At 39.2% G+C, this 27419-nt stretch overlaps 1 protein-coding gene and 1 pseudogene across 3 annotated transcripts in view; one reads left to right on the top strand and one right to left on the bottom strand.

Annotated features, from left to right (window-relative positions):
* Nucleotides 1-1319: 1319 nt before the first annotated feature.
* B4GALT5 (beta-1,4-galactosyltransferase 5) overlaps nucleotides 1320-27419 on the top strand; it is a 54603-nt gene continuing 28503 nt past the window's right edge. The window contains exon 1 of one of the 3 annotated variants that reach the window (XM_025039755.1): nucleotides 1320-1350. In XM_025039755.1, coding sequence (XP_024895523.1) covers nucleotides 1335-1350 — 16 coding nt within the window. In that variant the 5' untranslated portion in view covers nucleotides 1320-1334. Of the gene's footprint in view, nucleotides 1351-13401; nucleotides 13509-19746; nucleotides 19766-27419 lie in introns of those variants that run through there. The other 2 variants (XM_025039756.1, XM_025039757.1) reach the window with 2 other exon arrangements.
* Nucleotides 9569-9687, bottom strand: LOC112471235 (annotated as a pseudogene).

Below are 27419 nucleotides of genomic sequence, written 5' to 3'. Positions count from 1 at the left end.
GGGCTTTTGGTTGTGCCTGTTCTTGGCGGGGTGTTCATATTTGCTGGGGCTGTTTCTGAGGTTTATCTCCTGAACAGGGTCGTGGTGATGGTGATGAGCAGTGACCTGAAGTTTCTTAATAACACAAATGCCCCAGGGACCAATGGAGGAGAAGGAGTGTGTTTATGTACTGAGGCCTCTTCCTTTCCACCTTGAAGGGTGTCAGGCTTAGAAGTCTGGCACTTAGCAGGTTCTCAGGAAGCATTCATCAGAGATAACGAATCTGCCTCCTACCTTTCAGTGGCTCTCATTATCTTAGGCTAAAGTTCAAACTCCTGTTTGTAACTTATAATGCCTTTGGTGATCTGGCCTCTGCCTCCCTTTCCAGCCTCATTGTGCCACTGCTCTCTCCCCGCTCCAGCAACATGGGCCTCCACCTGGTTTCTAGCATAGACTAGGCTTTCATTAGTCTTTTCTATAGCTAACTTCTGTACTCCTTGCTCATCCTCAGACCTCTAGTTCAGGGTTAAATACATGAGCCTCATTTCTCTTGTTCATTGTTGTATCTCTAGCATCTAGAACACTGTTTTGGCACACAGCTGGTGCTCAGTAAATATTTACTTGTTAAGTTAGTAAAGTAAAGTTGAGGTAGAAAATCTGAGATCCTAAAAAGTACAGCTAGCCAGTTCCCTGCTCATTTGGATAAGTTAAAGGTTGACATACTAACTATGAAGACTTCAAGATTAGGCACTAAAAGGATCAAATAAAAACACAATGAATTTCTAAAAACATTAATTATAATTGAAAGTGCAATTCATAGCATAGTTTCAGATTAATTATACCTAATGCTATCAGATGTTTGGTTATGTGGAGACCTGGTTTGTAGACAGATGACAAGTAGGAATTTTAAGTTTTACCCATTTAGGATTCAATATGGAGTTTAAGCCTTTTAAGTGCTTTGTTTCTTATACAGTATATATATATATATGATAATGCTTTGAAATTGCAAATCACAAATGAAGGTATTAATGGTTTGTCTTGTACCTAAGCTTGAAATTTAGGTGAAAAAAAATGGTAAATGTAGGAAAATAGTCCTGATTTAGGATGGAGCAGATACAATAAAATTCTTGTATATTGCTAGGAATATAGTTTCTGATTTTTAATTAGAAAAGTATTTGGTTTAATGGCTTTGGTGTTTTCAAATTTTTGATAAAAGCTGTACCTTTATGTCTTGACTGTGCTTGCCTATCTTTAATTTGAGACGTAAGTTTTTGCCTAAGAAATGAGAAATGGTTTTATATTTTACTTTTTTCAAGGATAGTTGAGGAAGAAGCTTTCTGAAATTGGAAGCCCATATGGATGGTGTGGAAAGTAAGTCTGTTATTCTTAAATAGCTAGTCTCTTGCTCCATGAGATTAGATGGAAGATGAAATAACCTTGCCTTTTTTGCTAAGATGAGTTTTCAGTAAAAGCTTGAGCTGACTAATGCCAGGCTGGCATTCATCAGTTGCTTTATCTGGAAGGGACAACTGGGGTGATTCATTGTGTTCTGTGTGTGTGTGTGTGCGTGCGTGCGTGTGTGTGTGTGTCTGTGTGTGTCTGTGTCTGTGTCTGAATGTGAAAGTGAGAGGAAGTGAAATGTTTTGGTTTTGGTGTTGGCTTGATTTTCTGTTTCATTGTTGACTGGGTGTACCTGGCTTTTTCATTCTGGTTTTAAGTATCCAGAGGTCTTAAGATTTGGGTGAATTAAAAGATTTGAATTTCATTTAGCACTAGGGGTAAGAGCTACTTTTTTGGTTGGCTTTATGTTTAAAATAATGTTTTTCCTTGATTATTCTAGAAAATTTCAAACATATACAAAAGTAGAGTGAATAGTATAATTCACTCTATGAACAAAGGCGATTTATTTTTTTTCACATATAAAGATGAAAGGGCCCCCAAATCACTCTCCCCCTCCCCCCACCCAAATGGAACAAAACATAAATACAGGCTTTGGCTTATTAATAACCCAGAGTTTTAAAGCTTTCGGAGTTTCAGATGTCTTGTCGATCCAGTTATCTAAATGTTTCTTCATATGTGAACAGGGAAGACAGACAGTCTATAAACAGGATTACTGTGAGGATTAGAGAGACTGTTTGCCAGATGTTTGCAAGTCTTGGTAGTAGTTAAGTATTCGAAAGATAAATGTCTCCTTCCCCTTTCGCAATCTCTTAATCACAGCGCGTATTAGCTGGAATAGAGAAAGAGAAGGAAGGAAGCTTCTGCTAGTGTTAGCAGCTCAGATAATCTGGTACACAGTAGAGCGGGCTTGAAGCAAGTAATTACAGCAGAGGTTCCAGAGGATTTCAGTGTTTCTATTACCCCGTCCTTCATTTGAACCCTTGAAATTTAGATTTGGAGGAGCAGGGGTCAGCATGTTTGCGGAGGATATGCCTTCCTGGGCTGTGGTGTTTCCACTGAGGCTCTGCGGAGCTGGAGGCGCAGGTGCTGTGGCGGAGGATGCCCAATGTTCGCAGGCGCCATGGGAGCAGCCGATTCTTGCTGGCGCCTGTACCACCTGTGTTCTTCGGTCCCCTTAGCCGTTGTTTTCTGAGAATATATTGCTACTTTCCATAGCTGTTTCACATCAGCTTTGACCAAAGCCAGGCACAAAGCTTGCAATGCAAAGAATGGCAAAAATACCTCTTTTAGGACTTGTTTTTGGCATAGATATCGTGATGTATGTTTATTAACATTCCCAAGTAGCCACAAATTAAACACCACCACTACCAATTTAATTTTAACATTTTCAGTTTTATTAATTTAACAGTTCTATTATTAAAATGGTAAAACGATCTGCATAGATTGAAGCTATCGTTTTGGGTTGTACTTCTGAAAAACTCTTTTCACTGTGATATTTGAATAAACACAGTAGATAATTTATGTAAGCTTTTTTATCAGAAACATCCCGGAATCATGTTTAATTAGGATCTAACAAATGTTATCACCCTTGCTCTGTCGAACTATATTTTTAACTATTAAATCAATTTTAAGAATAATAAAAGGAAATTCCAATAATTTATAATCTTTTCATCACAAGCATTTTCACTTTTTTGTTTCTGTCTCATCTTTATGTACACACAGATATTTGAAAATTGGCACGTTAGGCATTGCTATGCCGAGAGAATCGATATTAGAAGGGTGGCGGCAATTTAGTAAACGCTGTGTTTGTGCCAAAATAACCTTTTACAATCTCTGTGCTATCACATCTTTTTCTGGTTCTGTGTTTCCTCACTATAACTCAATATAGTGTCTCGATATAAGATTTTTTTGGCAAGGGATTCTTGAAAGGAACGCTCTACAGAAAACTTGCTGTGTTTACCAATATGTAGAAAACTTGATGGGAAAATTCTAGTCCCATTTGGTGTCAAGTTGACTTAATCTCATTCCTAAATATTATTAATAAAATGAAATAGAAGACTTTAAATTTCATAAAATATTCTGTGGCTAATTTAATATGGAAGCGTAATATTTGATCTATTTCCTCTTTTGATTGGATTCTACAATGTAGAAATAGAGGCTTTCTTAGATTCCTATTTGTACTTAGTGATTATTTTTCTCCAGTCTGGTATCCTTTTTTTTCTATAGTTTGTCAAGAGTAACTAAACTTTGAATGATTGAGAAGCTATTCAAAGATATATCAGATCAATTGAACAGAAACCAAAGGCTGAGCTGCCCTGGCCACATTTAAAAACATGTACATTGCTGCCATTATTTCTTTTGTTTTTGCAAATGTAGCTGTGTGACACAGCTTGCCCTTTAAATCTGTAGTTAAAAGAATTAAATCTATAATTAACGTCCATTTATGTAGCCTTCTCTGGGCTGACCTGGGCTTTCCTAACCCTTGGAAGACCCCATCTAGAACAGTAGACAGTGAAAACTCAAGAGTTTGCTTTGCTTCTGAGTAATTGGAAGTGATTTGGTTGAAAGTAGATGTGATATATTTTCTCCATCCTCTTTTTTTTACACTGTATGTACAGAATGGGGATACTGTCGATGTCATGCAATTTGTTCTTTTCTGTAAACATAATTTTATTAAATACAGTTAGTTCCTCATAATGTGACTTAAGCGTTTCTAAAAATCACCATTCAAAATTGTGGATTAAAAACCGTAGTGCTTGCGGAAAAAGTGGGGTTAGGCACACAACGCTCAAAACTTCATAGGTGACACATTAACGAAAAAGGAACCTAGTGAAAACAGTAGTACAGTTTTACGCATGGTGAATGGTTAAGAAACCATAAATAGGGCCCTTTACTTTGAAAAAGATGACGTTTGCTTGTGGAAGTGGGCATCAGAAGGACCGTGACTTGTGAGTTGTTGCGAAGTGGTGGGCAGAGGGTTGTCTGAAGTGGTGCTGAGAGCTGTAACGTCAGATGTGTAAGGGACGCCCACTTGGTGAACTGAGGTCACTGGTAGATGTTTGAGGCGCAGAAGTGTTTGTTCAGCCAGCTGTCGTTTCCTGGATGTTCTTCACGGGCGAAATTGTACATGAGCAAATGAGAAATTCCATTTATGCTCCCAGATAGATCGATTGTGTTGGAACAAATGTGCGTTTTCAAAATAATCATTGTTGCAGAGATGTCTATAAGACAAAATGTGATGTAATTAGTATAAATATGTGAAACTTTTCAGAATGATTTTTAAAAAGCTTTGAAATCTCAAACTTACAGAAAAGTTGCAAGTATAGCACAGGGTCTTTTTCTTGAACCGTTAGGTGGCATGATGCCCCATCACCCTCAAATACTAGCATGTTTTAAAACAAACAAGGATATTTCCAACAAAGGGCAATCCAACCATTAAAGTTAAGAAATTACCGTTGATGCTTTATGGCCATCTAGTCCTTCATCCCCCGTTAAAGTTTTGCCAGTTGCCCTAATCATGTCCTTTATATCAGATGTATCCAGTTCAGAATCATCCACTGTATTTAATCTTCAAGTTTCTTTAGTCTCCTTCAGGAAAATCTGGAAAAGTTCCTCAGTCTCCTTGATGTTCATGACCTTGACACTTCTGAGGATGAAAGGCCAGTTGTTTTGTAGTGTGTGTCTCTCACTTTGGGTGTATCTGATGTTGCCTCATGGTTGGATTCAGATTATGCATCTTTGGCTGCACAATCACAGAATTATTTTGTATTTATCCTCCCGGTGCATCCTGGGACACAGGATTGTGATTTGTCTCATTGCTGATGATGTTCACTTGGATCACTTGATTGAGGAGCTATCTGCCCGGTTTTTCCATTATGAAGTAACTCTTTTCCCTTTTGTAATCAGTATTTTGTGGGAAGTACTTTATATAAATATCTTGTTCTTCATCAAAGTTTTCAATTTATTTCTCTATCGATTTATTGCTCAATTAGTATGGAACCACGCTTTAAAATTTACTTATTTTTATTAGCATGAACTTGAGGTTTTAATGTTACTATCGTTATTTATGTTCATGCTCGAGTGTCCTGAGTAGGCCAATGGGAACCCCTTGGCCCTGGCATCCACCCTTTCAACATGTATCCATCACTCTTGAACACTTTCTTCCTGGCATGACAAGGAGTTCTAGGCATATTTTGTGCTTTCCTTATCCCAGACCTGGAATCACCTATTTCTCCAAAGAACTGGTTCTTTTTAGTGAAGAATGGGTATTTAGAAGCCAAGGTCTGGGTGCTGGGTATACTCCTTACTATTGGATGTTGGGGCTTCTAGGCCTTCTCAATGTACTGAGCTGTGCAATATGTGTATGCATACACATACACACACATAGGCATCTATATTTAGTTCTACATGTATATATATATATGTGGAAAGTTAGGAGTTCACACCAATACCTACAATTTAAATCCAACACCTCAGGGTTCATTCTAGTTTCCTCTTTCCATATTTGTAACTCCTTACTCTGACAGTGAGAATCCTAGCTCACACTTTCTTTAATACCTTTACTTATTTGATCAATCCCTTGTATGTAACCATGCTATTCCGTCCCCAGTCCCTTTTTGTAACCCTTCTCACCCCTAAGTTCTCTTTGCTGGGCAGTCTTCCCTCTGCACCCCCACTTGAGCTCCCACGACCTGCGCCAGGCCCTCTGCCAGCATGCGTGCCCTCCTTACCCACTTGGGCTCTGATACTCTGCACCAGACTGCCCCCTCCTCCCTGTGCGCACACTCCTCTCACCCCTGCTTGGACTCTGGTACCCCACCCTGGCATCCCCCTTTTCCCTGCTGGATGCCCTTCTCACCCATCCTGGCTCAGGGAGCCCTCCTCATCCTGCTGTGCTCAGACATCCCTCTGTGGCCCACTGAGTCTCCGCTGCCCCTGGTAACGGACACCTGTCTAGCTTGACCCCACCTAATGGCTTTAGGACCGAATTGTTTTTGGAAGCAAAGGGGAAGGGGCTGTATAAAATTTTGGCAAATAAATTCACATTTAGGGGCTGGGGTGATAATTTCCCCCTGATCATGTCACCTAGTTTTACATTCTGAAAATATAGTTGCCATACTTTTCTGAAATTCTTTTTAGATTGTTTTCTTTATCTCTTGATGCACGGGATATTCTTGATTTCTTCCTAGAGATTGCATATTTTTAGCTAACCAGAGGGTGAAATATTTAGCTCACAGCATTATGGTGAGTCTTCCTTTCCCCCGCTGAGTCTTTTCTATGACTTAGGTAGGGACTGTGGTGTTTGAGAAAGCCTGTTTCTCAGAAGTGACTATTCTGGCCAATAGTTCGCATTTTTGTCTGTCCCTTCTTCTGGCTCAGTAGTCCATCTTCTGGCCTCCCAACATGACAGTGACAGCAGGTGCTACTTCCATTGTATTATCTTATTCATTAACGTTCTAGCCTTGAGATGTAGTGTTTTACAGATGAGAAAACCAACGCTTGGAGAGGAGTGGTTAAATAATTTGTTCAAGGTCACGTAACTTTTAAGGGGTAGAGAGGTGTAATTTGAGCCCAAGTCTGCTCTTTTTCCTAGAGCCTATGCTCTTGAATAAGTCTATGCTGCCTCTGTAGGATTCGGATACATTTGATTAGGTCAAGTTCACTCACTTTTTTATTTCTTTTGATTTAGGAAGAAGAAGTGTAAACTCTTGAAAGTTATAGTTAGAAGAAGACAAATAGATGCTATTAGCTGTCTGGGAACACGGACACTTAATTGACTATATTTCTGGTAGAGGCCCAAAGGAGTGGTAGGTGTGAAGCCCAGATAAACCCATTTCCTTTCCGATCTGGGCACAATTTCTCTCTTTATACAGGAAGAGGACTTTGAAGTATGAAGATCAAAACTTTTTAAATTTTTCTTTGAAAACTAATGTGAAAATTAAGGTCTTAAAAAAGTATACTTAAGCTGTCTGATGCTTTTTAAGAAAGAGGAGCTGAGACTTCTGTTGAGCTTACTCATTTTATCAGCCCATCGCAGTTCTGGTATTTTTTGTGAATGGGATGATGTAGCTACTTGGTTGAAAGTAGGTGTCGATCGTATGGTTTTGAGTAATTTTCTACGTGCAGAGATTGTTTTGTGCCTTCATCCCCCTTCACATCAGCTCTCCCTTGTGACTGGTGTTAGGCATTTGTGAGGTAGCAGTCAGGGATTGGGGAACTTCCCCCAGGCTACTCCTTATGCAAAAAGTTGTTCTTCATGCAAAGCTACAAGCCTGCTCTGGAGTCCAACTAGCACCCTAACCTCATTTGCACTACTGTCTAACCATGGAGCTGAGCTAATCATATCTGAGCATAAACACTGTCAGCCAGGCCTTTGAAAGTGGTGAGCAAAGTAAGCTTGTTTCTTGATGATGTGTCGCTATGAGAATAGTGAGGATATTTATACTTAAATTCCAGACTCTTAGGAATCAGAGGTGTAGAAGGCCACCTAACTTGCTCTCTGTCAGTTATATGGCTTACATAGCTTTGGGAACATTTAAGTTACATGGAAGTTACATGGTACTGTGTTGTGCTCTGTTTAGGACAAAGGGAATTTGCCTGCACCCGGGAGATATAAACCTCAGTGAAATCTGGAGCTACATCTTCTGAGCTCATGTCCCAGCTCTGCAATGTGTGACTCTGGGCAAATTACTGAACTGTTCTATTCCTACTTCAGTTTCCTCATGGGATGATAATAGTTCCCACGTCGTAGTGAAGTGCTTAGCAGTGGTGAGCTTATCTTTTTAAAAAATGTTAGCTAGTCCTATGATCGATATTCTGCCTATTAGGAGGCTGTAATCATAGGTTTGTTTTCAGGACTAACTCACATATATAGAGTATAACAGGATCTGAAGAATTACCCCATAAAAGAGTGGGAGAGGACAGTCAATATTCCTGGGAGAACTTCCGTATTTTACAGATAGGGAAATGGAATCTTAGAGATGATAAAGGACTCACTCATTCCCCCGGAAACACCAAAACTAGAACTGATAGTGTCTGGTTATTAACCAAGGATTTTCATGAAGTTGGCAGTGGGTGGTGGTGATGATACCATGACACCAGGATTTTTTTTTTTTTTTTTGGTTGGGGGTGAGGCAGAGAGAGGCTTGTGTATAAATAGAAAAAGCACACTCAACATACCTATTGTTTTTATAATGCAGACTACAGTGAATAAGTTAAAAAAAACTTGGCAGATAGGAATACACCAAAGATAGTGAGAAAGCATGACTGTAGGGGACATGGGTTTAAAACAGTTGAATTACTGTCTGCTGTCTTTACAAACACGTGGTAAATGAAATATCAAGTCGTTCTGTTGCTGGAAAAAATAGGTTATATGCATCTTTGGGGTGAACAGCAAGGATTAAACAGGTACAAAGGGCATTGTTCCCTGATCAGTACAGTGTGTGATGGGTCAGGTACTGCTAGGGTTCCCCCCTGCCGCCCACCCCCCCATAGTTTTTATTTATTTTGGATTATAAAAGTAATATATTTAATGTATGAAATTTGGAAAATACAGCAAAACATAAAGGTAATAATTAATTCACCATTAACATTTTGGTGCTGTTTCTTCTTTTGGTATGTCTCTAATTTTTCAAAAACAGAACTGAGCTCACATCTTATGTACAGTTCTCTATACTAACTGAAAATGTCAAAATATATTCTAGAGGCAAAGTGACTGTCAGGTTTTCGGTCCTATAAGAAAACATGAGCTTTATCATATACCATAGAACATTCTTTGGTGTGGATTTTATTAGTAGTGACATCTAAGGAGGCTGATTGTGCTACGCTTTCATTTTTATCAGAATGATTCATATTTCCTTATCTATAGGTAGTCTCAAAAATGAAATAATAATAAATTACTTGATCCTTAAAGAAGTTTTGCCTGGTTAAGCAAGCACCATTTCGATCACTTAAAGGTCTTATCTGCTGTCCTTTAAGTAATATTCTAGGACCAGAATACAGGCAAAATCTGCTCAGTTATGTTAAATTAATGGGTTGCCAGATAAAACCAGGTAACCACAGTTCACAGCAGAGAGAGCAATCCATTCTTTTTTTTTTTTTTAGGTAAGGCAACCCTTGGTTGACCTCACAGATTGCAAGGACCTTGTCAGCTTACAATCCCTTATTTTTTATTTTTTAATTTTTTTTATGCCTACAGCATCTGGTCTTCCTAGGTGGTCTCCTATTCAAGTACTAACCAGGCCCGACCCTGCTTAGCTTTCGAGATCAGACAGGATCGGGCTTGTTCATGGTAGCATGGCCATAGACAAGAGGAATCCATTCTTGCCAAGAAAGATTTGGTTTGGTCATATGCAGAAAGGAAAGCCAAATATTCAAGGAATATAAATTATAGATGAAATTGAAACCCGAGGATGAGGATTCTTCCCTAGTATATTTTGTACTTCCATGAATTAATAAAAATAGAATTTCAGGAAACAAAAATAGTTGTTAAATAAAGGCACTTATGTTGGGCAGTTGGACATTCTAATCAGTGTGCCTTTTTGGGCACTAGATATTATCACATTGAAAGGTACTGGCAGTCAACTAGCTATTAGGTTAGTATCACTTACAGTGGTTTATAAGAATTTAAAATAGATATTTTCTACTTTACATATATAGGCTTAAATTTAACTTCAAGAATATGCTTTAATATTTTATAATTACAATGATTGTCCTTTTTAAACATTACTTTTCTAAGACTGACACTTCACACCAGAGACCTAAAGATTGTTTAAAATGCAGTTCTGAAAAATAGTGGATTAAAAATAACACTCGTTCTGGGAGTGGTAAATGAATGTGAGGACTGATTGGGAAGAGACTTGAGGAAACTTTCGGGGGTGACGGTAATGTCTCCTGTCTTGATAGGGATTTGTATGCATGCGCCGAAACTCAGCAAAGGTACACTTATTTTATGAAAATTTACACCCAAAAGTGAAATATTTATGCACATTCCTAGCTCTTAATGATGGTATATTACATGGAAATATTTAGAGGGCAGTATACTGATCTCTGCAATTTACCTGGAAATGCATGAGAAAATAAGACGAGTTGATGGATAGATGGACATATTTGTGATGAGACAATTGAGTAGAATCGAGGTGATGCGTATGTGGGTGTTCGCTGTAAAATTCTTTTCAATTTTGCTATATGTTTGAAATTTTATCTAATAAAATGGTGGCTAAAAGAACATTATGAATTAGTACGTTTAAGGTTCGAGTTGATGATTATCGGACAGAAGTGGAGCCATTTGAATGTGACCACTGCCTTGATCATTTTAACTTCAAGACTGCTAGAGAGTGAGCTAAGAATGATTTGATTCTGTATCTTTACTATGTTAAAAGTCCCTCAGTGCCTTTCTCATTGATCCAAAGATTTTTTTTTCTGATTATTGTGCTATCCTGGAAATGACCAAGTGGCATAAACCCTGTATTATTGTCAAAGAGGTAGCACCTGTGTTCATTTCTACTTAAGCAATCCAATGGATACATAAACACTATTTTGTCAAGACACTTTCCAAGGCTACTACTCCGTATAAATCCATACTTTCCTATTCACCTTCCCTACTCTCCACAATATTTTCTATTGTCCTGACTCTAGTTCACAAATCTTCCTTTTTTGTTGTGTCTAACCCAATATTAAACCCATCTATTAAATTAATTTCGGTTACTGTATTTTTCAGTTCTAGAATTTTTATTTGATACTTTTTTTATATAGTTCAATTTTATGGTGAAGTTCTCCATTTTCTCCCCATCTTTTTTCTTTATTTTCCCCTTCATTTTCTTGAATGTAGTAGTTATTTTTAAAGCCCATGAGTGATAACTCTAATATCTGCATCACCTGTGGATCTTTTCCTATTGTCAGGTTCTTCTTTTGATACACAGTCATTTGGTCCTGTCTCTTGTCATGCCTGGTAATGTTGTGAAAACTGGATATTGTGTATAAAAAATTGTAGCTCTAGATTATTTTGTCTTCCTAGAGAGGGCTCACTTCATTTGCTAGGCAAATAGCATGGGGACTGATCCCATTTGTCTTATAAGAGATTGAGCTGTCCAGAGGTAGGGTGTGGTTTTGGTAAGGATCCCATTACCGTCTTAGGGGGCAGCCCTGCAGGAATTCCAGCTGAGACCTTAAGGCTTTTATCAAGACCTTTTCCCCATAGCATGCCCTAAACTTTAATCTTTGTCTCCTCAGCACTCGGGATGGACGAAAACTCTCCTGTGCTCTTCAGAGGCTTTCTATTTGGTCTCTTAGCATCCTGACCTATGCAACTTTGGGATTTATTAGTCTCTTAAGGGAAAAACTCACTCAATTCTTTTCGCCAGGATCTTGGCCCATTAAGTCTCTATTTTTGCTTCTTCAGACCTGAGATACTGCCAAAAGTTCTGCTGGTTTCTTGCCTCTTAGTGGTGACTCTCTAGCCTTGTGCCTAGAGTGTTCACCTGCTTCCTCAGTCTTGTTCTTGGTACCCACAATTGGCGAATGCCCCGAGGGACAAACCGACTGCAGTATGTTGGCTTACTCCAAAGGGGATCATCCTTCTCCAGGATTTTGTCCCCTCAAGTCTTAGTTGCCTCATCAGCTCTCCACAGTCTTGAGACTTTCTATTTATTTATTTATTTTATTTAATCTGGCCTTTCTAGTTGGTCACTTGAGGGATCCCTTATCTACAGCAAGGTACTCAGTCGTAGTCAAAAGCAGAAGCTCCTTTATATAAATCTTGGTCGTGAGTTTATTCCTTAAGTTGTAAAAAGGATGATGTTAGTCTGTGCTCCGTATATCAAGGAAGACATGTCCAATTTTTAAAGGGAATTAAAAAGAAATATCTGTTTATTAATCTAAAAGTGAATCAGCCAGTACAAACTTATATATACATCACTACCGTGCTTTCTGTCTAACAATATCAATGGTTAATTTAAAAGTAAATATAAGCATAAAAGAGTTAAATGATTTGTCTAAGGCAGAGTTTCTCAGTCCCAGCACTAGTGATATTTTTGGCTGGCTAATTCTTTGTTCCTGGAGGCTGTGCTATGCATTGTAGGATATTAGCAGCATCCCTGGTTTTTTAGCCACTAACTAGATCCAATAGCACCCCTCTCTCCCAGCTTATGACACCTGAAAATGTCTCTAGATATTGTCAAATGTCTCCTGGGGAGCAAAATCACCCCTAGTTGAGAACCATAGATCTAAGGAGGGATTAGTTTTCCTAATTTGATATACATTACCAAAGACGTGGAATTGAATTTTGAGTTACTCAAGTCATTGTCTTTCACCATCAGCCTGTATTTTCCAGCTTCGTTCTTTCCTGATCATTTGATGACAGACGTGGGGACCCTATAATGGTTATAAGAATAAATGAATTTGTTCGCCATGATCTTGCCTGCTATGAATTGGGAGCTTAGGCCACATGTTCACTTGTTGTAGAATTGAGAAGACAGACTCTTGATTTCTAGGTGACACCAACTCTTCCATCCTGCATGTGGCATCTCCTCGGGCTTCTGCAGAGCTGTGCTGCTGCAGTCTGTTTCGCTGTGGCCTAAGGCATGCACAATCTTTAAGCTGATAGGAGCAAATTAACACAGAGAAATCCACTCAGAGACTATAAATAACCATTTGAAATTCGGTTAGGACATAAAGAGATCAGAATTAGGGCTAAAACTGAGGGTTAAAAGCGAAAAAGACCACTTAGAAGAAAAATGATCCAGAGTGGACATTTCTGAATGGTAGGACACTGCCAAAAATGATTTAAGCTGTTTGCTACTCTTTCTTTTACTCTGCAGACATTTTCCTGTTTTCCAAGTCATTCTGCTTTGATGCCAAGGCTCGAATTAATAATGCATGGCCTTTTTATGGTATTCCCTTGTCATTGTGCCTTTTAGGTGCTGAGTCAGGATTGTTACAGCAGCAGCTCAGCGCCAGCGAAGAGAAATCCCTCTGCATTGTTCCCGCTGCCGTTTTTCCTGCGCATGTATCTCGTAGCAAGCTTTTCACTTTCATTACCGTGACGCTTTAATTCAGAAGATGCTAAGGAATAAGGCTTTAAAAACTATCCAGAAATGTCTATGACACGATATGTTCGAGAGCTCTTAAAAGTAGGTCTGAAGGGGAAAAAAAGTTGTTCTGAACGTTAGTGTGACTTGAATTCATTCTGGGACGATAGCCATCATTTCCCCAGTTTCCTAGCTGTTGTCTGGCTACATCTCTTCCGAGTACCCAATTTCTATTTTGTAAAATGTAAACCGGTATTTTCACATTACCTTTATGACAGGCAGCTGCGAGGCGTCAAACAGGTACGAGGGAGTGGGACATGTGATTGTTGGGTGAGCCCGGGATCCAGGCTCGGAGCCAGCATTTCCCTCCCCTCCCTCCGCCAGCCCACAGGAATCTGGAGGGCCGCTGTGAGAATTCAGCAGCTGCTCTCCATGCTGCTTTCAAATGCAGGTCTGCCTGGGCCACAGAGGTTTTCCTTTTCTGCTTGGTTAGGAAATACTGCGTCGTGATGGGCCCTGGGGAAGAAAAAGAAATTGTCGAAGACATTGGGTTGGTGTTATGAGTTGGGGGTGTGCCCACCACACCTGCTGAAGCTCCTGTTGGAGATGGTAACATGCAGAGGGTGTTGCTAGGTCTGTGATGAGTGCTTAGCTTCTAACTCATGTCTGCTTTTGAAATGGCACACCTTAACAAACTTGTTAAATCAGTTCACTGACGTATGGTGTGTTTAAATGCTTAAATTAAGATTTTCCTAGAGTTAACAGTCTTCCTTGTCATGTGTTTTAAAGGTAGCTTGGAAATTATTTGCCTTTCTTCACAATCCGAATAACAATATGGATACAGATAATAATTGTGTGGAGACTCTTTGTAATATCTTCACAATTTTTCTATAAATTTAAAATTATTCTAAAACGAAAGGCTTATAAAAATAATAACTATGACTTACTGAAGGCCCACCGTGTTCTAATCACTAACTTATGGGTCTAACATTTGTTATTTCAAACCCTCATAAGACTGTAAAAAGTCCAGTCATGAGCTTAAGACCACATAACTAAGCAGGGTCCAGACTCAGACCTTGGTCTGGGCTGAATGAAAGACGAATCCTACACAACTTTGCTTCCTCTGTGGTCACTGAGGAGTGAGGACAGAGTTATTTGAACAAGTGGCTCTTCATTTAAGTGCCATTTGAGTGTCATTTAAGTGTATACATATGCCTTGATCTATTTCTGTTATATACAGCACCAGTAATATTGTGTGACATTTATTGATTTGCACACTTGTCTCCTTGGTTTATGGCCTCTGTCAGTTCAGGGACCAACTTTTTCTTTTAAAATTAAAATAAATGCTAAACTAACATGAGACTGCTAACTGTATACAAGGCCCTGGTCTTAGAGCTTTGCACGTGATGCTTATCTTCCTAACGCAGTGACATGGGTGCTGTTTTCCTTATTGTATAGGTGAAGAAGGTGAGGTGCAGAGAGTCTGTTACTTGACCGAGGTTACATAGTTAATACTGTGTGAGAAAGCCAACACTCAAGTCCAGGTAGTCTTATTCTGGAGGCCAGGCTCTTCATCACTGTGCTGTAGTCCCATTTTAATGTCCTTCCTGGATCCCTCCTGCTTCCTAGTAGATACTCAAATGTTAGGATCAACTCAAAAGATTGTATTCTGCTAAAAGGAGGCAGCCACCAGGCTACTCAGCACCTGATAACTGCTTCAAGGTGGGAATTGTATGCCCACTTTTGCTAGATCTTCCAATATTTCCAGAGCACTTAGAAATCTGGGTTTTAATGTAAATAATAATAGCAAACATTTAAATAAATATAGTGCTAATTATGTTCCAGGCTTTATTCTTAGTGTTTTACAAATATTAACTCTCATAATCCTAAATGAGGTAGAGATATTGTTATCCCCATTTTTCGGATGAAGAACTGAGTTGCAAAGTGGTTAAGTAATTTGCCCAAGTCATTCAGCCTCTAGGATTTACTATACTAAGTAGTTTTCCAAAGTTGATACTTGTAACCACAGACTATCTACTTGGCAAGTAATTCGCAGTTTAAAGATAAAAGGAAGACCAGAAGACACCTGATAAGCCAAAACAAAACACATTTGTCTGTAAATAGTTTTTCAACTTCTCATCTGAACATTTAACTATTTGTGAGGTCAAAGCAATTTATTTCTAACCGAGGCGCTTCATTAGTCATGTTTAGTTGAGAATTTTTATCAGTGGTATACATTCTTCTTTCACTCTTCTATATCATTTCTCTATATCTTTATTTTTCTCTTACAAAGGAGTATAAAGTTATATGAAATTCAAACATAATCATATATAATCTTAAAAAGTCAAAATCCTTTGTAATCTCACCTGTTCCAAGTAACCGCTGTTAAACAGCCCTGTGCGTATTCCTCTTCGCTTTTTAATAGACATTAACCGATGTGTTATTAGTTTTTTTGTTTATTTCAGGCATATTAGTGATATCAAAAGGCTGGTTTATTACTTTACTTGGTAAATTAAAAACCTGGAGTTTGAATTTACAGATTGACTCTTTATATTTCCTTGATGTTCCGTATTGTGGGGCAGAGTATTTACTCTCTTCCAACTTTGACTTTGCTTGCATGATACTTTTTCTTTTTTTGAATATTGTTTATAAAAATTAGAGTTGCCGAGTTTATTAGCACCGTGTTGGTTTGTTTTTCGCTGACATACCATTTCTTTAACCTACTTCACCAAACAGGTTTTTTCCTCTAGTGCTGGTCATTTCAGCTAAAAAGGTGAAATGAAAAGCAATATTAATGGGATATCAGGCTAGAATAATAGAATATGTGTAAATTAAGATACCGATTTCTGAAGATTAAAAATAAAGTTCGTTAGGATATAAATAAATCAGAGAGCTATAGTTTGAAACAGATTTCAAACTGAGCACATATGGTATTTATTAATTGAAACTCTTGACTAGTGTTTGATTTTTTTAATTGAGAAACTGATGTTTAACTTTGGAGGTATTTGTCTGTATTTGGAATGTGTTAAAAGCCAAGATTTGTTTTCAGGTTCTTTTTAAGTACGGATCTTAATTTTTCTGATCTCTTTTGTTAATCATTTGATTTTTTACCTCCTACAATTAGAATAGAAATCTTGAGGTTTTGCCTTAGGGCCACTAACTATGCCACCCATACTCTTTCAATTGTATTTGACAAATATTTATTTGGCGGCTGCTATATGCTAAACACTGCTCTAGGCCCGGGATGCATGACTAAAACATACAAAGAAAGAGCTCTGCCCTCGTGGAGCTAATATTCTGGCTACAGGGGTCAAGTCAGACAAAAAGAAAATTATGTATCATTAGGGAATTAGTGCTATGGAGAAAGATGAGCAGAGAAGGGGATGTTATCTCGGAAGTGGCAACCAAATAAAGACTTCGAGTTGTACAAGCAAGCCTTGCAGTTGTGGGGTGTGGGGGTAGCAATCCTGCGGGGAGAGCAGCATGGGCAGTGGCCTTGACCTGGGAGCTTGCATGAGGCGTCTCTGCGGCAGCAAGGGGGCTGTCTGACTGGAGCAGAGCAGGTGAGATGGAGAGTAAAAAGAGGGGTGAGAACAAGGTGCCAATCAGTTGGAGCAGGGGTGGGCAGATTTACCCTCTAAAGGGCCAGATGTAACTGTTTTAGGCTTTGCAGTCTATGCAGCAAGTACTCAACTCTGCCTTGTAGCTCGTGGTGCTGAAGCAGCCAGCCATAGCCATACTGCACAGAAACGAATGGGCGTGGCAGTATTCCATTAATACTTTGTTTATAAAAACAGGCAGTGGGCGGGATTTGGTCAGCAAAGTTTGCTCACTTCTGATTTACAGTCTTGTAGGCCATTGCCCAGAGGTTGGTTTTTACTGAGTGAGCTGAGAATTCATCAGAGGTTTTTGAAAAGAGAGGAGTGAGATCATTTGACTTCTATTTTAAAAGGATGCTGCTGGCCGCCTGGTTGGGAAGACTGGCAAGGGGTAAGGGTGAAACGGTAGAGTTACCACTAACCAGGCCGGGAAGACTACGGGTGGAGCAGGTTTGGGTTCAGGCAAGTGAAGTTTCAGAGAAACGTTAGGCATGCAGTTGGAGACGTGGAGGGTGCAGTTGGTATACAGACTGGGTTTTTAGGGTAGAAGTTCAAGTCTGGACTTATAATTCTGGGAGTCTTCAGCATACGTATGGTATTTAAAGTCATGAGACTGGATGAGAGCAGAATGCCAGTGACTAACTTTGTCTTGACTGTTTTTGACACTTCGAGAGTGTTGATTTTTTTGACTCTTAAATGTACTTGAAGTTCAGAACCTTCATGCCCCTTGAGTTAGGTTTATTATTTACCACCTATAATCTTATTAAGTTATAATTGTAGGTTTTACATATAGAGTTCTTTATTGTGGTAAAATATGCATAGCAAAACTTTATCACTGTAACCATTTTAAGTGTATAATCTAGTACAATCTAAGTTTATTCACGATACTGTGTAATCATCACCAGTTGTCCATTTCCAGAAACTTTTCATCATCCCAAATGGAAACTCTGCACCCATTAAACAACAATCCCCAGGTCCCCTTTCCCCCGACCCTTGGTAATTACATTTCTGCTTTCCATCTCTATGCATGTGACTGTGCTGGGTACCTCGTAGAAGTGGAATCATAGAATGTTTGTGATTTTGTGTTTGGCTTATATAGCACAATATTTTCAAGGTTCACCCATGTTATAGCACATCAGTGCTTTTATTATTTTTTAAAGCTTCTTTGAATAATTAATATGAACCTATTGTATTGAGTCTTATTTGCAAGAGGGATTCTTTGGTACAGAGAAGTCTCAATAACTTAGCCTTGTACTCATGGTCTGTGTGTCTGGAAAGCTTTGAGAGTTTGTGGAACTGCCTCTTCATCCCATGCAGCCCTCTTTCTTATTTGTGCTACTAGTAAAATAATGACAGCAATATCACGTAGCTGGATGATTTACTCTCTGGCTACCCTGATCTGATGGGTTTTTTGATGTTGTACAACATTTTTAATAAAAGGATAAGCATGTCTTATTTGAAATAGAAAACCTGAAAAAGTGACAGCTTAAAAGTAGCAATCAAGTCAGAATAGATTCCTTCTGGAAATGGGATGAGAGGGGCTTTGGAAGGCGTAGTTTTATAGCTTGCTCATTTGGCAAATTGCTGAGCTTGGGAGCAAGTCCTGTAATATTTGCTAAGGCTGTATTTGTAGTGTTTTTTACAGTATCTACTAAATAACCCCTTCATTCTTTGCTTGATAACAGCAGTGTTTATGGCAGTGAGTATTTTGAAGGAGAACCTGGCTGTCCTTTGGAGTCAGGAGTTAAGTCCACCGAAAGCTCAGTTGACATGTGAACAAGGCGTTGTTTGTTTTATCAACATTCAGGCTCAGAGACTAGTCTCAGTAATGTTCTTGACTCTGGTGGCAGAGAATGATGAAGGGTAGAATGAAAATTAATTTTTAGCTTAACTTCAGGGTTGGCAATTGCAAGAAAAAAAAAACTTTGTTAGTTAAAAAATAAATTGAGGAGAGGAAAATTAGAGGCAAGAGGTTATTTCCAAGTTGCATTTAGTCATTTCCAGTAGACCTTTCAGGTCATTTATCCTAATGCATTGAGTCATCCAAGCAGGGCTGAAAACAATCAGCTGTAATGATGAAGTTGAGAAGGAAGACCATAATATCCATTACGCTCTCCTTTTGAATTATGGTTAGCTTTGGGTCTTGGGTTTTTAAATTTTTCTCTTTTTTTGTGTGTCAACATCTAGTGCGCAAAGGATTGACTTAATATATTAGGGAAGTTGGAGGGGATTTTGCTTTGGGATCCAGGAACCCTGAGAACATTTTGCTTTTCCCATTAGCAATAACAGCAACAATGTCTGTATCAAAATATAAATAGAGGCCAGGGATCTCCAAAGGTCTTGGTAGCAAGCTTAGTGAGAGCTTTTCAGCCAGATCAAAGCAATGATTGACTCTCAGCTTGTTTTGCTATAAAATGGATATAATACTTCCACCAAAATTAAATGAAACCCCTTACTCCTAATTTTTTTCTTGAATAAGGCTTGAGCAAGGAGGAAGTCTGAGAAGAGTATGTCCTTGTTATCTGTCCTGTCTCACTTTGTCCTCCCAAAGACCCAGAGAGCCCCTGGATGGCATCCAGGGCTCAGTGATTATTTATCTCATCAAGCATGCATTGGTAGGCTTTTTTCAAGACCTCATGGCCAGCCGATTGTAAGTCTTGCCCTTCGCAGGCAGCGCCCATGCCAGTGCTGTATCCACTTAAGGACCCACGGCCTCGCTCGTGGCTACATTGGAAGTCATCTGCATTCTTTGAACAGCAAGTGAGTAAACTCAGGAGAGGGTCTAAACTTTTGTCAAGCCAAATTATTATCCACCTGTCCTGGACTCTAATGCTGTGACATGCATTCAGTCCTGTTTGAGTTCCAGGGTTGGTTCTGCTTTTCTATCTTGATTTCTTTGTGCTGTCTCTGGGAAATTAATAACCAAACTGACCTTCAACTTTTAATTTAGCCCAGCAGCCCTAGGCTGTATCTGATTTGGCATATCACGAGGGGTGAGATACAGGCTCATTTCCAATGTCATTGCCGTTTCTCCTACCTTGCCATTTTCCTCTGCTCTGAAGAAATAAACTTTGCTCTGTGTCCTCAGGTGGAAAATATCTTTTAGAGCACATGCTAACATATTACATAAAAAGATATTTTACCTATGACATTAGCTAAATCCATACGTAACTTTGGAGGGAATGACTTTGGAAGGTGTAATTTTAATTGGATTCTAGTTATATTTAATTTTTGTTTTATCCATTTGGTTACATAATTTAAAAAAAACAATTTCTACTCTTACCTCATGCAGACAGTTCCACCTCAGAAATCAGAAATAGATCAAATAGAATCAGAGAAGCCTTGCTTGAACTTGTTCACCAACAAGTGTTTGCGCCCAGCATTTGAGATCAGAGATCAGTATGTTTATGGTCTAAATGGTATGAAAGGTATAAAAAGAAATGGAAATAATAGTACAATTTAGCCAATATTGAAGTTGTCCATGGATGAAAGAATAATACTGTCCCAGAAATGCTGTTTTGGGGGAACTGGAGTAGAGATGTGGTGCTGAGGAGGGACCAAGGTATGGCAGGAGATTATGGCCATTAAGACTTCTCATACTCAAGATGAACTTGTGCCGAGGTTGCGTGTGGCTCATCTTCGCATGACAGGTAGTGTCGTTATGGCTATCTCAACCTTTGATGTCCTGTGGTTACCTTTCTAACATGTGCTACCCAGCTGACATCGGAAAGTTGCAGTGCTTTCTGGGTAATACTCTAAGGTTCTTCTGAAAAGGCTGCAGAAATACCCCAGAGAACAAAGAAGTCAGCAAAACTATAACACCTTTTTAAAAAATAGGCTCACACATCTCATAAGGTGATATTGGAATGCCCCAGTCCCATGATTTTGAAATGATTATGCCTTTCTGTAGTTAGAAGTAATGCTCTGCTTCTCGAGATGACTCCCCTTCGTTACTCACTAGAAAGCAGCAAGTACTAGTCACCTTAAACACAGAGTGTGAATGCTGTCTAACCTGTGCTTTTAAACAGTAAAAATTATTGCTGTGTAATTTTTTCCCCTTTCCTCTCCCCAAGATGAGCCAAGACAGGCGATTCACTGTCTTCTATCCGGTTGTGCCTTCTCCTCCCTTCAGTTGGCTTCTTAGTCGTTTTGTATGTGCCTGCTGTAGCCCCGGTACCATGAGGCCTTCACAGATTACACAGACACTACACAACTGCCAAGTACAAAAGGTGTTCCCCATAAGAGCAAAGGGACTTTTTAAGGAAGGAAGAGATCAGTTGGCAGGTACTTTTGCACTGGATCTTGAAGGTACTTACTCATTCCTCCTTTTTTTATTTTATTTTATTTTTTGCACAAGGTTAGTACAGTCTTCAATCAATAGCTTAACTTCATCTCTGCTTTTATTACCTCTCCCAGCATAAATTATTTAGCACAAATGCAGACATAATCTCATAAAATTACTTAGTCTTAGCGTCCTGCTGTGAGCATCACTTTCTTGAGTGTGGTGTGCCCTAACCACAAATTAGCACAAGATACTTCAAGAAAATCTGTGAGTTCATTTAGGGGAGTCATTTGGATGGAAGGTTATAGTTGGGGCTACCTGATCATTTTTTTCTTTTAAGCATATTTTCTTTTTATCCTTATATAGTTTATAGCTTTCCTAGAACAATATTTTTTTAAATTTATCTTTTACCTGATAATATTTAATTCCTTAAACATTTGTCAGTTACCCCATCAGCAGACTGAGTCATTTTATGACAAGAGATCCAGAAAGTGCCTAGCTTTGTTTGTGGAGTGGGATTGGGTTGTAGGGAGAGGAAGTAATAAAACTAACCTGAAAGCTCAGGGCCTACAGTTGTTCAAGTTCGAGAATTAGTTTTGTTTTAGGCCGGCCTCATAGTACAGTGACTGTGTTCTATAGATGAAGTCACTCACTCACCTCTTTAATGATTCGCCAGATTGTTGAAGTAAAGTCTAGAGCTGAAAATTTTGCTCCTTTTTAACGGTGATCTAATTGTGAAAAGCACAGATGGCGACCGACAGTTTATGAATGTTAGGGATTTGCTGATTTTTAAAATAACTGTGAGAATGGAAAATCAAGGTGAGAAGAGACACTTAAAACAAATGGCCACCTTAGGTGTGCGATCTTCAGACAGCAAAAGAAACAAAACAATACAGGGCATGCTAAATTTGCTCAGGTGGTTATAATAGTTCAGCTTTTGCCTCCCTGTACACTGAACCCCTAGTGCATTGATTGTAATAGGTTATTGGGGAGAGGCCTCTGCTGACAAACTCGCAGGGTCATAAGCAACCTCGAACCCTAGAGAGTCTAGTTGTCGTGTGCGGTGGGAAATGTTAATTGGCCTCTGAGTGAACTAGGACTACTGTTAGGATTCTTATCCCTTGATAAACTTACTCCCTCTGGCAGTCTTGTTAATATTTAAAAACAAAGTGCTAAATCTATTACAAAGCACCTTAATTTAATTTTTATGGCATTTTAGTGCCGTGTGGTTGCCTGCAGAGAGGGTCAGTATCTTAACGTCTTTGGGTGTACTGAGTTTTAACTCTTAATCTCTGCAGTTTTTTCGATTGTGGGGTGTACAGGCCTAGGGATTGATTTTAGTCTGAGAGTAAGGCCAATCTCAAGAATAAGTCATTTTTTCTTTCGATGAACCTACAAATGTAATCGAAGATCCATAACAAGCCTACCATATTGAATGCTGCATGTGAAAGCAGCAGGAAGCACAGCTGAGCTTGGGCTTCACTGGGATCTGCTCCCCTCCCTTCCCTTTCCATCCTGAGCTCATGCTTTGTTATGATAGCTGATTTTCCCTGGGACTTTTTCCTTGTCTTCATCTTGGGTTTTATGTCTTTAAGTTCCAGACAATAGGAGCAGCATTGTCTGAGAGCTTGGCTGGTTCCAGAGAATTGCTGATGTCCATTATTGCTGGAATTGGGGAGTGGCAAGATTTGAGACTGGGGTCAGGTTTTATGGACTCTTCTAAAGAAGTCATGCTAAGCATGAGGAATTCGAACTTGGCCTTGAAGGCAATAGAAAGCCATTCAAAGATTAAGCGAGGGACTAATAGGAAGATTTATTTATAACTTTAGCTCTCCTATGAAATCGATGCTGAAGAGTAATGCAATTCTTGGTTTTAAAAACAAAGAATTGGGGGAGAGGGCATAGAATAGCTGCTGAATACTTTAACTTTACTGTTAACATTTCCAAGGTATTATTTGCTCCTTGTATTATAATTTTTGACCCATTTACAGGATTCTTAGTATTAGTATTTTTAGTCCCCCGTATTTTTACAAATGGGAAGATAGGTCTAAAAGTTTGGTTAGGTTTAGGTTAAAAGTTTTTGGCAAGAATACTCTGAAGGTAACGATGGCTTCTTCGAATGTGAGTGATGCCCAGTTTGATCCCTTGGTCAAGTGGCCTGTCCAATCATTGTAAATGCACATTTTCTCTTTTGCAATCAAGTAATCTACAGAAAGAATTTGTTTTTAATGTGCCAGAGTAGTCTTACAAGTTTTGACCGCACGTTATGCTTCCCAGCATTCCCTTGTAGAGCAGAGTGGCCCTTCAGTGTCTGCGCACTTGGTGGGTCTCACGTTGCTCTATCGGGTGAGCATCATTTAGCCGAAGAAAAAAATTGATATTCTTTCCGGATGAAGCAAAAGACACCAATGTCTAGATGACAGAAAATGAGTCGATTGTTCTGCATAGCTCAGAGGATCCCTTTCTAGGATTATAATAATTTGATGTTTGCAAAAGCCAAGCCATGTGGTCTGGAGGAAGGATTTTATACCCACAGGAGAGACCTTGTTTTGCTAAGTGTGTATGCCTTAGAGTCAAGACAATTTCAAGTTCTATCTCTGGTAATTTTTGCCTTTCTGTGGAAATCGTGGCGCTGATTTCATGTGTTTGACAGTTTGGGTGTTAATATCAGTTGGAATGATGCTTTCTGCAAACACTTAAATTCCCAAGGAGTAGATAACCCTGTTAGTCTGTTATAATCTTCCAGGCTAACGATAATATGATTATAATATATTATCCTCATAGGATGGGGAGAATAATCTCCTTTCTGAAAGAGGATCAGGAGGGAGACCAAAGAACTGTCTGGAAGAATGCTTTGAGATTGTAGAAGAACTGTCTGGAAGAATGCTTTGAGATTGTAGGCGAGAGAGAGGAAACTTGCTTGGTGACGTTATAACGAGAAGCACCAGAAGTTTTAAGATAATTATGAATCATTTTGGGGTAGGTGAAGGTGGCATAAGGGTTAGGTGTTGGGGGAAATTATTTGTGTTATTAAAAAACAAAATTCAACGGAATAAATCTGAAGATCTAACTGGCTTTCTGAAGCAGTTCACGAACGGGGCGGCATCAACCAGAAGGGTTCTCCAAAGAGTGGAGAAATGGAAGGTGTTTATAGGAAGAAGGTTGGGGCGAGGAGCTACCAGCAGAGGAAAAGCAAAGACATCTTTCTTCGGCGTTGGGGAAGAACAGGAAGGGGTTTTATGCAGATCACCTCTTTCTGTGGGGATGGAGAGGGCCCAAGTGACAGATTACCTCATTGGTGGAGACCAGAAAATTCCAGACTGGTTGATTAAGATTTTGTTTCTGGGAGAGGTCAGAACTGCAGTTACATCACGTAGGTTTGATATTCAAGGGCTTTTAGCATGAGCGGTGCCTGTGTTTTCTCTTCAGTAGTCTGGAGCAGTAAAGCGAGGGAGGACCTTCATAATGCAAAAGCTTGGTTGTGTTTTTTTGTGCTCCCCCCAATATAAAAATGTATGATCAGTGTTTTAAAAAATTGAAAGAGAAAGGCCATATTCTCAGGCATCATTCCTGGAGTGCACTCATAGGTATTAAAAAGGTGCTGTGTGAAAAAGGCATTCTCCGGAACTCCAGAAACTTTGAAATTTTGGGTCAATTCATACAGATTTGGTTACTGCAAGGATTTTCACTGTTGGAATAGAGAACCTCTTTATGGTACAAGAGATTTTCTAACAGTCATGGAAATTCTATACAGTAACAAAGGAAAGAAAGTGCAGCAGACGACCCGTAATTCTCCTAAGCAGAGATGACACTGTGAGCGTCTAGATGTACAACTTCTAAAACTGTTTTATGGGTATGTTTTCTGTGTCTTTCTCTCTAATGCAAATGTGATGTCCTATATACATTGTTATACAATATGATTTTTAAAATGAAATGATGGTTGCTCAGTTTTCCATGGTGTGACTTTGACATAATTTTTCCCCCTAGTCTCTTTCGTTGCACATTTAGGTAGGTTTGTGGTTTTGCTTCTACTAATAATACTGAGATAAACATCCTTGAACATACTTCTTATTTCTCCAGGATGAGCTCCTTTAGGATGCATATCTGAAAGTGGGAGCTGTTGGGTTCAAGCGTACGTCTATTGCCAGGTTCCCCTCTGTGGCTGACACCAATTTCTGTTCCCCTTTAACAGGGTACGAGGTCCCTACTCCCCACATCCTCACCGACATTCATTATTTTCAGTCTTGAATCATTTAGACAAGCAACGTGTAGCTTCATCCTAAAATCTTATGCTACATATTTGGAAAGGAGTAGAAGAAACTTAGGCCGAGAACATTTGAGTTGAAGAAATTCCACTCATTGCTGTAGAATGAAATTCTTTTAAATCACTAAAATACAATTTTTCAGCATGGTAAAAGAGGAAGAAAGGAAATATAAAGAATTAGAGGCCCTTTTATGACTCATGTCCACTCTAGGGAGCTCCAGTATAATTTCCTGACCAGTACTGTGGAGGACATTGTGGCTCCGGGAATGTGCTTTTGCATGTAATTCAGGCACCACTCCCCCACATTATCATGAAGATGGCTAATACCCCATTCTTCTGGAAAGGAAGGCCAACAATGTAGGTCCCACCCTAATCCCCTATGGAAAAGGAGAGGAGGGAAGACAGACAAATGTAAATCCGAGGCGTGCGTAAGCCAGTTTTTCCAAAATGAAGAGAGGAAAAAACAAATTAGAATTGTGGAATTTTATTTTATTATTTTAACTTCTAATTTTATTTTTAATTATAGTTGACATCCAAGATTATCGTAGTTTAAGATGTACAACATAGTGAGTGATTCAACACTTATATACCTTACAAAGTGGTGAGCACAAGCCTAGTAACCATCTGTTACCATACATAGTTATTATGATATGATTGACTCCATTCCCTATGTTGTACATTACCTCTAATTGTGAGATTTTAAGTAGAGAGTTTGCAATCTAGTGATTGTCAAGGTCCAAAGAGAAGGGAGAAGTTTCAATTTATAGGGGTTCGTGTAATTTGTGAAAGCACATTCAATATTATATAATTTTATATTTTGAAAGCAGTCAGTGTAAATATAAACTAAGGTTTTTATTTGCAGAAGACCTACTGTGACGGGGATTGGGGCGTGGTTGAAAAGACTGAGAAACCACGTCCGGCTTAATGCCATCTTACAGACTGGGCAGCCGAGGTCCAGAGAGGACCGCAGAGCCAGCCAGGGACGGGACTCAAACCGATGTTACTGGCCTCCGCAGTCCAGGAATGTCTCCTCCACCTCTCTTCCTTAGAAGGAAGGTTTTTATAAGGGGTTAAGAGTGACAATCTATTCTAGGTGTTCTACATTTGTTCTATTTATAAGGTTTCATAGCTTTTACTTTTAATGTTATACAAGATTCTATCAAGTGTATGTATCACAGTTAACTTACCTGTTACTTTGTTTTGCTTTTGAGTTGCTTTCCAAGTTTCTGCTTTTAGAAATAATTTAATAAAAAACTGTGCACAGAATGACCTCATATTTGAAATAATTTATTTGAAATGGCTAGATCAGTGAGTATAGGCATTTTAAAAGCTCCTTGTTGAATTTGCAAATAGTTTTCCCAAAGAGTTATACCAATTTACACTTACACCAGCAAAGTTAGTCAAGTATCAGTTTCACTCTGCCCTTTCCTGGCTTATAGAATCTTCTAATTTTGTGCGGTGGCAGAAAAACCAGCCTCTTTCTAACTCGAGAAGACAAGGCACCTCTACCAAGTGACCACAGCATGCTGCATGCTAAGTTGTGGTTTGTTAATTTAATCAGCAGCTAAGTGCCTACTGTTTATGAGACCCTGTAGATGAAGAAAAGGATAAGTCTGTACTCTTCAGGAACTTACAGCCTGCTGGAAGAGACATGCTCAGACTTCTAGGGGTCTTGGTTAGGAGTTGGCAGAGAGCCAAGGTAGTTCTAATCTTGGCTCTTAGGGGTGGGGTGCTTTCAGGGAAACTTATGAAAAGAGCCATTAAAGCTTAGCATGAGCAGATGTCACCAGAGCACATTTATGCAGAGGAGACGTATCAGCAGTGGCAGGAGGCATGGTCCTTCCTGGTCAGTGGGACAGGAAGGGGGA

The sequence above is a fragment of the Pteropus alecto genome, unplaced genomic scaffold (genome assembly GCF_000325575.1).
Source record: "Pteropus alecto unplaced genomic scaffold, ASM32557v1 scaffold45, whole genome shotgun sequence".
Taxonomy (NCBI): domain Eukaryota; kingdom Metazoa; phylum Chordata; class Mammalia; order Chiroptera; family Pteropodidae; genus Pteropus; species Pteropus alecto.
This window is presented reverse-complemented; position numbering and strand designations above follow the sequence as displayed.